The sequence below is a fragment of the Centruroides sculpturatus genome, unplaced genomic scaffold, assembly GCF_000671375.1.
Source record: "Centruroides sculpturatus isolate CEXI.00-Female unplaced genomic scaffold, Cexi_2.0 scaffold623, whole genome shotgun sequence".
Classification (NCBI taxonomy): domain Eukaryota; kingdom Metazoa; phylum Arthropoda; class Arachnida; order Scorpiones; family Buthidae; genus Centruroides; species Centruroides sculpturatus.
The window spans coordinates 419,529-431,097 of record NW_019384836.1 but is presented as its reverse complement, the minus strand read 5'-3'; the positions used below and the strand labels follow the sequence as shown (position 1 = coordinate 431,097).

At 25.8% G+C, this 11,569-nt stretch overlaps 1 protein-coding gene across 4 annotated transcripts in view; it reads right to left on the bottom strand.

Annotated features, from left to right (window-relative positions):
- Positions 1-42: 42 nt before the first annotated feature.
- Positions 43-11,569, bottom strand: part of LOC111630208 — a 39,826-nt gene continuing 28,299 nt past the window's right edge. For 3 of the 4 annotated variants that reach the window (XM_023374273.1, XM_023374271.1, XM_023374275.1), the window contains exons 6-9: positions 11,428-11,539; positions 8,519-8,693; positions 8,276-8,450; positions 43-1,848 (exon numbers count right to left, since the gene is read on the bottom strand). In XM_023374273.1, the coding sequence (XP_023230041.1) occupies positions 8,285-8,450; positions 8,519-8,693; positions 11,428-11,539 (453 nt within the window). In that variant the 3' untranslated portion in view covers positions 43-1,848; positions 8,276-8,284. The remainder of the gene's footprint in view (positions 1,849-8,275; positions 8,451-8,518; positions 8,694-11,427; positions 11,540-11,569) is intronic. The other variant, XM_023374272.1, reaches the window with a different exon arrangement.

Below are 11,569 nucleotides of genomic sequence, written 5' to 3'. Positions count from 1 at the left end.
TATAAAAATAGTTCTGTAGGACAATAGTTCTATATAGAATGTTTTTAAATAAATCAATTTAACAGGAAAGTATAAATTTATTCAAAGAATTCCTGCAAAGTAATTTAATAGAAGTCACATTTTAGATACGGTGGATATCTTTAATAAATTCTATAGCAGATTTAATTTCTGAAACCTTTGGGCATTTTTAATTAGAATCAAGTTGCTATATTATACGTTAAATTATACAGAGCTTAAATATTTAGATAATTTATACATAGCAGTGTGATATAAAACACTGTAAAAACATTTTAGACAGGCACTCCTGTTAACAGATTCTAAGTTTGCATTTTTTTAAAATGGTCTACACACTGGACATTTTCAATAGCATGAAATAGTAATATACAGACATACAACACATCTTAAATAATACATCATTTCCACTTACAAATGTGTCTAAATGATATGCAAATTTCTTAAGTCTTTCTATGTGGAGATCTGTATTTGACTTTGCATTTAAGAATGTCTGGTTCAAGTATTGGTATCTGTAAAATATTTTAGAAATTTTCCTATACAAAAAATACTTTTGTGTGGTTTTTTTTTTAATATAAAAGATGCATGCATATTTTGCAAATAAGTACAGGTTACTGGGCAAATAAAATACTGCACTGTTGCATTTGAGTTTAGATGCTGTTGACTCACATTACAAGAATAGAAATCAATTTACTTAATCATAATTATGATTATTATCAAAAGATATATTTTGTGATTATCAAAATCAAATTTTGAGCAACTCTATGCATATATCAAATTTCAGTTATGCTATATCCCATTTACCTATTTATATACCCATCCAATCCTACTCGTAAGAGATACACAGTAAGAGTCCAAAATTTAATCTTATGAAGAGTAAAACAAACATTTTTAGAAACAGGATGGTATATTAAGATGCTACATTTTTGTAAATTATCTAACTTTGCACATAATCTAAATCTTATTAGGTAAGATTTTAGCATTAAATACAACTTAATGAAATTTTATAATACACTGTATTAAACTGTACACTGTATTATAGTTTGATTTATCTACATATTTCTGTATGGATGAATAGAATAAATAAGAGAACTTCTTTCAAAGTACTTAACCTATATACAAAATATAAGAAACTATATTATACTTAAATTTAAGATATTCTTTTCAATCAGGAAACAACAAAAAATGTGGCTTTCCTGTATTATATATTTTCTGAAGTTTTAAAATTCAGTAAACTTCTATATAAAAAAAGGAAAAACAACACAGTTTTATCTATAAATAAAATTGTAAATAATTCAGCCTGTGTCAATTGTAAATTTGAGAGTTATAGTTAAAATTTTAACACAAATGTGATTTGTAAAATTTCTAAATTTTATATTCTGACTGAATATAAAACTGCATGTCACGGCACATATATAAATACATATCAGAATCCGTCAAGCACACACTATTATTGCTAATAAAGCAGTAAAAAACTGTACATCATGATTGGCATTATTAAATGACCATAACTGGATGATTTTTTTCACAAATAACCATGAATGAAATGATATAATACTGTACAAAAATTAATTTTCTTCTCTTTTTAAGTTGTAGAAGATGAACAACTATTTAATTGTCAGGCATAAGAGGTTACTCTCTTAAGAATAAAAACAACTCATCTAATAATAAATATTTTTTGTTTTGGTTTTCTTTGTTTGCCGTTCACCACTAATTCTTCCTTGCTAATTAAATAATGAATGGCTGCACAGGAAAACATTAAACTTGGCTTTCTGCATCGTTTCTCTTTGCTGAAATTGTACTATTATTTTCCCATTTGTTTTTATAATTTCATATCTGGAAAGAAAATTATTAATTATATATATTGAATAATTTGCATGACATTTTTTTTAAAACAAAAATGGATGTTAAGCAATATAAATTTAATTTAAAAACAGAATGGAACAAAATTTATCAGTCAATAAAGCTAAGATATTATTATTGTATCATTTCAAAATAAAAAATAATTGTATTATATATTTTTTAAAATTAGAAGCTAATTACAATTTAACACAAGTTTCATGGGAGATGATATGAAGACAAATTTAAAAATTATGATATTTTTATATTCTATGAACAAATATGTAGAAAAATCATCAGCATCATTTTTTCTAAGCTACAGAACTATCTAAAAATACTTCTGTAAAAAGAAAATATATGCCATTTATTTACATAGTGTTATTCTCTTGTTACATTATAGGATCCAGGTAAAATTTCACATTCTCTTCTTTAAATTACATTTGATTCTTTCCTTTACTTCATGTTAGGAACCAAATGTAATTTAGAATAAGATGTGAAATTTTACTTGAATCCTATGATATTACAAGAGAATATGATGCCATATATTTTCCACAGCCTTTTCTTTTTAAAGAGAATTACACTTCACAATATTTTTGTGTAATTTTTTAACTTAGAAAGAAAAGTCAGCACTTATGTTATTTGTTCTTAAGAAAAAAAAAACCATAAATAATTCATTTTTGAATAAAACACTATCAGAAAATGGAAACTACAGAATAAGTATATTGTGAATAGATTTTCTGTTTTTAAAAAGCTTCTTCCCATTTAAATAGAGAGAACTTTTAAAATATGATGGTTTATACAATACACTTTCTAAACAATGATATAAAACAATAAAACAGAAAAAAAAGGTAAACTTTAATGAAACTGCTTACAATAAATACTTTGAAAAGAAAAAACAAATAAGTATTTCATAAAATCTACTTATTAGTTTAGAAAATTACCACATAAAGCAGTTTCTAATTAATTTGTTATGCTGATCAAACCTGAGGAAGATTGTTAAAGACAATCAAAACATTAGGCAACAATAAATTTTGCTGAATAGTTAAAGTCTGAGTATTTCTAATTAATGGCACATACATCAAGTAACATATGTGTTTTTGATTTCAAGTGCAAGCTCTTAATGGTTATTCCCATGTTTTTCAATTTACATTAGGCTCTAGAATTAATGGAAAAATTTTTTTTATTCCCAAATAGAGAATGTTAAAAGATTGGATCAATGAGTCAGTATTTGTAGTGAAAACTATTAGTTAAATTTAACATGTCAAAATCCATACAATGTATTTTTATTTTAATTAATGACAGGAACCAAACTTTAACAGATGTATATAAATTACTCATTGTACAATACACCACTTAAAATATTGTTATTAATATATGTTTTTAAAATATATTCAATTTAATGGACTTTCAGCAATAGCAGACATCCCCTTTCTCTAATTAGTCTAGATATTAAATTGAGGGCCTAATGTAAGTTTTAAATAGTTTGCTTTTTTTATAATTCATATAAATTTTAGTTATACAAACAAAACATTAAAATAATTTCTTCTTTCAGCAATTTAAATAATTTATGCAGTATTAAATTAAGTTTGGATCATAATTCTCTGCATATATTAACTTTAATGTTCAATTCAATATCATTCAATTCATCTATGAGAAAAGAAATTATATCTGTTAAAAATACATTTTATACACAACCTAATAATACCATCTACTATAACAATATATTATAAAAATGTATTGATTGAAATATTGACATCATAATGATTACACCAGACATGGCCAAACCTGGATCCACTAGTTTTCTGTAATCTGCATCCAATTTTGATAGATTCTGACTGTTCCATTTAAAACTTCTATAAAGGTTTAAATTGTGTCTAAAACCTCAAAGTAAAGCATGAGGAATGCTCAAGTGGAGTAAAACATTGCTTAAATAGCAATATTTCTATTCCTAAGACATCTAAATCTACACTTGAAAATTGTTATGTATCATGCTGATAAAGTTGAGCATACTATTAATTATTGTAGATTAATTTATACAGTTATTTAGAGTTTTTCTTTCTACTTTTGAGAGATGCAAATGATCATAAATGATTTGAAAGTGAAATTTCCTTCCATATTCAGAATATGGTCCATATATAAGAGTTTGGCCATGCCTGGATTAAACAATTTTAAAAATTTATTAATTAGCAATATAATTTATGAAGAGAAATAATCTAAGTAAATATTGAACAATAATTCCGCTAACAACACTATCAAATAATTTTAATATATATTTAATAATAATAGATAATGCAGTTATAAAATGTATATAATACATAACCTATAAAAAATAGTTCATATCTATAATTAACATATGTACCATCTCAGCATGAATTAAAGCATGCTAAGACAACAAAAATTGCATTAAAAATGTGAAATGAAGTTTTATATGCAAGGATATTTATATGGAGTAATGCCAATAAATCAGATGTTTTCTTAATGTAAACAAGATTTAACCAAGTAAAAATTCAAGGATGACAGATACTTCTTGAGTTTAGTATCTTATACAATAGTATAATATTCCTAATGTGGAATAAACAAATATTTTGTTGTACTGTAATTTGTATATGTAGTAGTGTTGCAACGAATAGTATATTTGGCCAGGAGCGTGGCCGAATAGCCGAATATTTGCCCAACTATTCGGCTTGATTAACACACGTATGAAAATTGGCACGCAAACTGCATTATGGCAAGGACCCTGCTCTCTATTGGCCCACTGTCATTACGCTTCACCAAATCGTGTTAATTCTTGACAGTTCAGACAAGAGCGTCATGGCAGTATGTGAGAAGTGATGATATCAAATGTGGATAACAATGAAATGATCTACACATGTAAATAATGGGAGAAGGACCGCAAAGTGAAAATGTGAAAATAAATATGAAATTGAGTTGATAACATAATCGAACAACTCGATTATGTTATCAACGCAATAAGCTGCCTTGAACAAATCAAGGCAGCTTATTGGCATGAAATTCGCGGCCATGAATGCCAAACAAACAATTGTTGTCATAGACTTTGGAAAGCTAAATGCTTGTAATGAAAGTCACTTAGCATGCACGGGCAAAAGCCTGAGGTCATTTGGGCTACCAAGCTGTTTCAAATCTATGAAATCATAACTGTGACTTATACCAATGTCCTATCTGTCTCTTTTCTCCATTATCACAAGGCTGAGTCACGTAATTGTAAAATGGGAAATCTACGACGGAAAAGTGATGAATTGAAAGTATCGTGAGGACATATTATGATGTATGCATAGGCATACGTGGACTAGAGCAATAGAGGAAAGAGAAAAGCAAAGACGAGTGCTTAAAAAAGGATAGGCAGGGTCAGACCTTCAGATGTGTGACGATTCTCGAACGAATAGGTGTGTACGTGTGCTAATCTTTGTAATTATAAATTGTGAATACAAGTGACTAATATTATGTTTTTTTTTATTTTGTGCATGTTATAAATAAATATAAACAAACAGCACTAACCCGATAACATTAAATCTAAATACCAAAATGATTTTTGTTATTTCTTACTCCTGTTTTTAGGTATTCGGCCGAATAGTGATTAAATATTCGGTATTCAGCCGAATACCGAATAGTAACCAAATATTCGTTACATCACTAATATGTAGCATTCATTATATTTATTATTTNAACTGCATTATGGCAAGGACCCTGCTCTCTATTGGCCCACTGTCATTACGCTTCACCAAATCGTGTTAATTCTTGACAGTTCAGACAAGAGCGTCATGGCAGTATGTGAGAAGTGATGATATCAAATGTGGATAACAATGAAATGATCTACACATGTAAATAATGGGAGAAGGACCGCAAAGTGAAAATGTGAAAATAAATATGAAATTGAGTTGATAACATAATCGAACAACTCGATTATGTTATCAACGCAATAAGCTGCCTTGAACAAATCAAGGCAGCTTATTGGCATGAAATTCGCGGCCATGAATGCCAAACAAACAATTGTTGTCATAGACTTTGGAAAGCTAAATGCTTGTAATGAAAGTCACTTAGCATGCACGGGCAAAAGCCTGAGGTCATTTGGGCTACCAAGCTGTTTCAAATCTATGAAATCATAACTGTGACTTATACCAATGTCCTATCTGTCTCTTTTCTCCATTATCACAAGGCTATGAGTCACGTAATTGTAAAATGGGAAATCTACGACGGAAAAGTGATGAATTGAAAGTATCGTGAGGACATATTATGATGTATGCATAGGCATACGTGGACTAGAGCAATAGAGGAAAGAGAAAAGCAAAGACGAGTGCTTAAAAAAGGATAGGCAGGGTCAGACCTTCAGATGTGTGACGATTCTCGAACGAATAGGTGTGTACGTGTGCTAATCTTTGTAATTATAAATTGTGAATACAAGTGACTAATATTATGTTTTTTTTTATTTTGTGCATGTTATAAATAAATATAAACAAACAGCACTAACCCGATAACATTAAATCTAAATACCAAAATGATTTTTGTTATTTCTTACTCCTGTTTTTAGGTATTCGGCCGAATAGTGATTAAATATTCGGTATTCAGCCGAATACCGAATAGTAACCAAATATTCGTTACATCACTAATATGTAGCATTCATTATATTTATTATTTTGGATTATTTTCCATATCCATATAATTCCATTTTGTTCAATTCATAAAACTAAGTCTAGAAATAATTTTTTTGTTTTAATTTTCAGATTTTAGTATGCTTTTCCAATATTGAAATTAATAATTTCTCTCTTAAAGTTACTCACCAGAACAGTGGCATCTCATTGGAGACAATGTTCTAGATTTTTGCTGAGGAAATGTTAAAATTTTCTGTAGAAAGATGGTAATCTCAACAAGGTTTAAGATATAAAAATCTTAAGCATTATAATTTTTTATTATTAAAATGCATATACAGTTTAAACTGTTATTCTAAGACAAAATTTTCACATCAAACAACTGAAAAATATGTTACTGAAAAATTAAGTTCTGGTTTATATATTTTATATTGAAGACTATTGATATTTTTGGTTTATTTAACTGTAATTAAACAAATAATTATAATCTGAAATATCTCACTGTATTAGGAAACTGCCATTCCAACATTTATAGTATACCTATTATGAATTTAAAGAGAAAGCAAAAAATTTCAGAAAATAAATAAAAATGGCATGATTATAACAATAACTTCCTGCTTTAATGCTGTAGGTCAATTTAATTAGTAATAATATATTTAATGTGTTAGCAAAAATCATGCAGAAGATTACATAAAAGCATTTTATATAATTTTTTTCTTTCATCCAATCAATTGTTTTAATTATCAAATTTTTGTTTTTTGTTACAATAATTACCAAGAATAGATTGTAAAATAAATGAAAGCATGAATTAAAAAGCATAAAAGTTTCAATTATTATAAAACTGAATTTTACAACCAACTATTCTGAAATTTAAATCAAATGATAAACATTCCAAACTTTGATTTATTGCATTAAAATTACATAGCAAGCTATTCTAGACATGAAACTGAATAGATGTTTGATTTGGAATAAAAAATTTCAAGCATCTCTCTGCCAGGGGAAAATATAATCTCTGCTAGAGTACTTTCATAAAAGTGTTAAAAGCATTTAAGCATTTATTGATAAAAGTATAATTCTCTAAGTTTTTGTACACAAAAATCAGGAAAAATGTTAACTATTTTAAAAAGAATGAGCCCATTCAAATTTTTCAATGACAATGAATTTTAAATATGAATGGAATTAAAAATGCATTATTAATTTGAATATTTTAATGATTGTTATTGCATTTATGATATATTTCACTACTTTTTATTTTATATCAAATATAAAAAAATACAGTTTAGTTAATATAAGTGTGTGCAGTTAATAAAAAAAACTTAGTATTAAAAATGGATGAAGTCAATACCAGATTTCTTCTGGAAGTCAGAATAAAAATTTATTTTTTAAACATTTAAGAAGAAAACTATCATTGTTAGAAAATCATATTCTCAAGAGCAACTAAATGTCTGCTTATCAAGAATATTTCTTTTTATGCATTCTCTTAAAAAATCTGAAATCTTAAAATTTTAATACCCACTTCTTATTGAATGCTATATTCTGTTTTCCAAATTTAAAAACTTTTAGATACTAAGTTATTTGAAATTAGTGCAGAGTTTTTTTTTTCCTTTTTGAGAGAGAGAGATTATTTAAATTTCAAATAGACAGTTCAGTTATTTCTTGTGAGTATGATCTTGATTATTTGTCATTTAAAAATATTTAAAAAATAAGCTTTCATTATGACTTCTAGAAGAAAAACTATATTCATTATTTGGAGCTATATCTGAATTTTATTTTAGACAGGGATATTAATTTCAATAGATTAAGCCTATAATAAAAATAACCTTTACAGATCATTTTTCTCCATTTGTTTCTTCTTTACATTTGTTCAATTCACCGTTTTGTTTTTTACTTCTCCTCCTCTTCTTTTTTTCTAATAAACCACCGTTTACAGATTTTCTTTCTCGTTGCCTTTCATTTTTCCACCAGTTTTTTAAACTAGACGTTGTAACTTTTGGCCTGAAAATAATTTGACATCAAACTAAAAATATAATTATTAAAATTCAATCAATGTTTACAAAATATACCTTTCTTGTTGACGTACAGTACCCTGGTTGAGAATGTCGACATACATCTGAAGAGTTGCATGAGAAGGGCTCCTATTTGACTGATACCATTCTTTTAACATTGGCAATTCTTTAATTGGATGAAAAGTGAGCCTTCCATCACGAGGACAACCGGTAGAAGTTGCATTTGGTGGCCCTATTATATTTTTATTTATACTATATCACTTATTTTCAAATATTTAATAATTATTTTTCTTATTTGGAATAACTCTGAATCTCTTGTGAAAATATCTCATTCGGATGCTCTTTAGGTTTGTGATAGTTATATAAAAATAGTTAATATCTTCTAAAACTTTCCATTAAAAAAATCTTTGAATCAAAAAAAGAATGTATAATAAAAGCCATACTTATTTTACAATAAGTATATTCTTTATAACAACTTTAACATTTTTAAATATAATTTCTATATTTAAATTGAATTAATTTGTAAATTATTATTTATTTAAATGAATAAAATGATTTAGATTGAATTTAAAAAATTTTCATATAAAAAGTTCATATTAATTTTTAAATTTTGTTTGTTAAATTTAAGTACTTTAGCAGTGATTTTATAATCCATGGATTCTAAGGGATATAAACATTCATCAAAATTTGTTTTAGTTCAAATTGCTTATCAATAACAAATCAAAAATTAATTTTGAATTTCATACTTCTGTTTAAAATACTCAATAAATTTTATAATTGGAAATTATGTATAATACTTTTAGTAATTAATCAATCATATACATAAAATTTGTAAAACTCATATGTACATGATTTTTGCTAACTTATGATGCATTTTTAATCTAAGATATTGTATAATTAGAAGGCACAATTTAAGAAGGGTTCATATATGCTTGACTTATTTCAGAAACATTTGGATCATCAGCTTTTTTTACTCTTATTTCATATTTTTGAAGGATTTTATGAAATATACAATTTTAAGAAATGTATAAACAATTTTGTTTCTAAGCTTACATTATATTCAAGCAATAATAAAATTGATAAAATAATATAATACTGCAGAGTTTCTTATATACATACAATCCTAAAATTAAAAAAGTTATTTATTTTTCTATTGTACTACTCTAAATTATTATGCTAATCACAAATGATTAATTGATTATAAGATCTGTGCAATGTATTTTTATAGATTATGCCCAAAAAGATTCTGAACATTTATAATAAACTCAAAATTTGATACAGGAAGCTAAAATTCAAAAGATATATTCTAGAAAAGTTTGGTAATACAAAATATGCTTGCTTGGAATATATTAAAGATAAATACTTTATCTTTAATGTATTCCAAATGAAAATGTATTTAACAAAAAGAACCAAAATTACAGTAATGAATATATATACAAACTATAAATTGAACTTTTCATAGAATATGAAGTCGATTGCCAATAAAACAATTTAGATCAAAATGCTGGACCTGATTCCTGATTTATTATTCTTTTTATTGGAAAATTAATGTAATTTCCATTCTTACAGCTTTCAATCAGTTAATATACTTAAAAACTAATAATAAAAAAAATAAAGTAAGTCCTACTAATCCAGCTTTTGTTTAAATATCAATTTCAAACTGGACAAAAATAAACTTATATGGAATATATATTCTCACTCTCTTATTCAGAATGAAAAGTGTAAGTAAAAAAACAGGAATATGTTTTAGAAAGAATTAAAAAGTAATTTAACAAAGGCATCTGCTTCTTTAAGTGAAGATACTTTGCAAATTTGGCAAAGGTTATAAAGAAATCAATTGAAAACAGACTAGTCAATAATTATTATTTTTTCTAAATATCCCATTCCTAATCATTCACTAGACTATATGGAAAAAATTACTTCTATTATAAGTTTTCTTTTCAATCCTAATAAAAAAAAAATTGATTATTGGATTTATTAGCAGACTTCCAATTAGTTTTCAAACTGATAAAATCTTGGCACTGTATTGTAAGAAATAGAAATCTAAACTTCCTTTTCAGATAGCTAAATCTTTAATTACAAGTAAGAAAATTTTTAGGCCAGCTTCAGTTTACATAGAATACTTGGAATGGAACACAGATTTATGTTCTATTTTAAGTATTCTATCTAAGCTGAAACAGACATAAAACAGGTCAAAGAATTTCTTACTTGTAATTTAAGATTTGGCTAAATGAAAAAAACAGTTTGGATTTCTATTTCTTAGTTCAATATATAATAAACTATTTAGGAAATATAGGACATTATATTAATTCTCAAGCAACAGATGAGAAAAATGGCAAACTTTTTACTACTGATGAAATTGTAGATCCTTCAAAAGATAATTAAATTCTTCTTATCTGTTGACAGATATAAAATTAGTATAAAACTAAACTCAAAGCCACTTTTTTGGTACTTCAAATAAATTTAAGGAGAGACAGACTGTATTATAGCTTTTAAAAATATAAATTATCTAAAATATAGCAAAAAGTCTTTCCAGAATGTTTTTGTTATATACCTATGTAAAGTGTTATGACTATTGTAATTGCTACAAAAAAAAAAAAAAAATCACACAAAATTTTATTGAAACTTTTTAAAAATGTATAGACATTTATATTCTTTCCATTTAGAAGAATTAAGAAAACTAATTTCAAACTAGATGAAAATGGACATATGAGAGAGAAAAGATTTATTTGGAGATAAAATAATGTACAAAATCTAAACTAATAATATTTGTTTAATATTTCACTAATTATAATTCATAAATCCTATTTTTATGAAAAATCTTTTTAAATCTAACTAATAATAAAAAGGTACGAAGAAAGGTTCAAGAGAAAATAACAATAATAAATTATTAAAAAGTATTAAATTTGAATTTAAAAGGCATTTCAAAAATATATAAGTTAAGAAGTAATTAAAAATTTACTAACAGGTAACATTGTCCTTCTTGCAATAATTTAAATACCATGATCCAAATTCTTGACATTTATCTTTTCCAATTTTTCCATTATATTTATTATTCATGATGTTAGATAAAAGTGGCTGAAAAATTAATAATAGTTATTGTAAAAT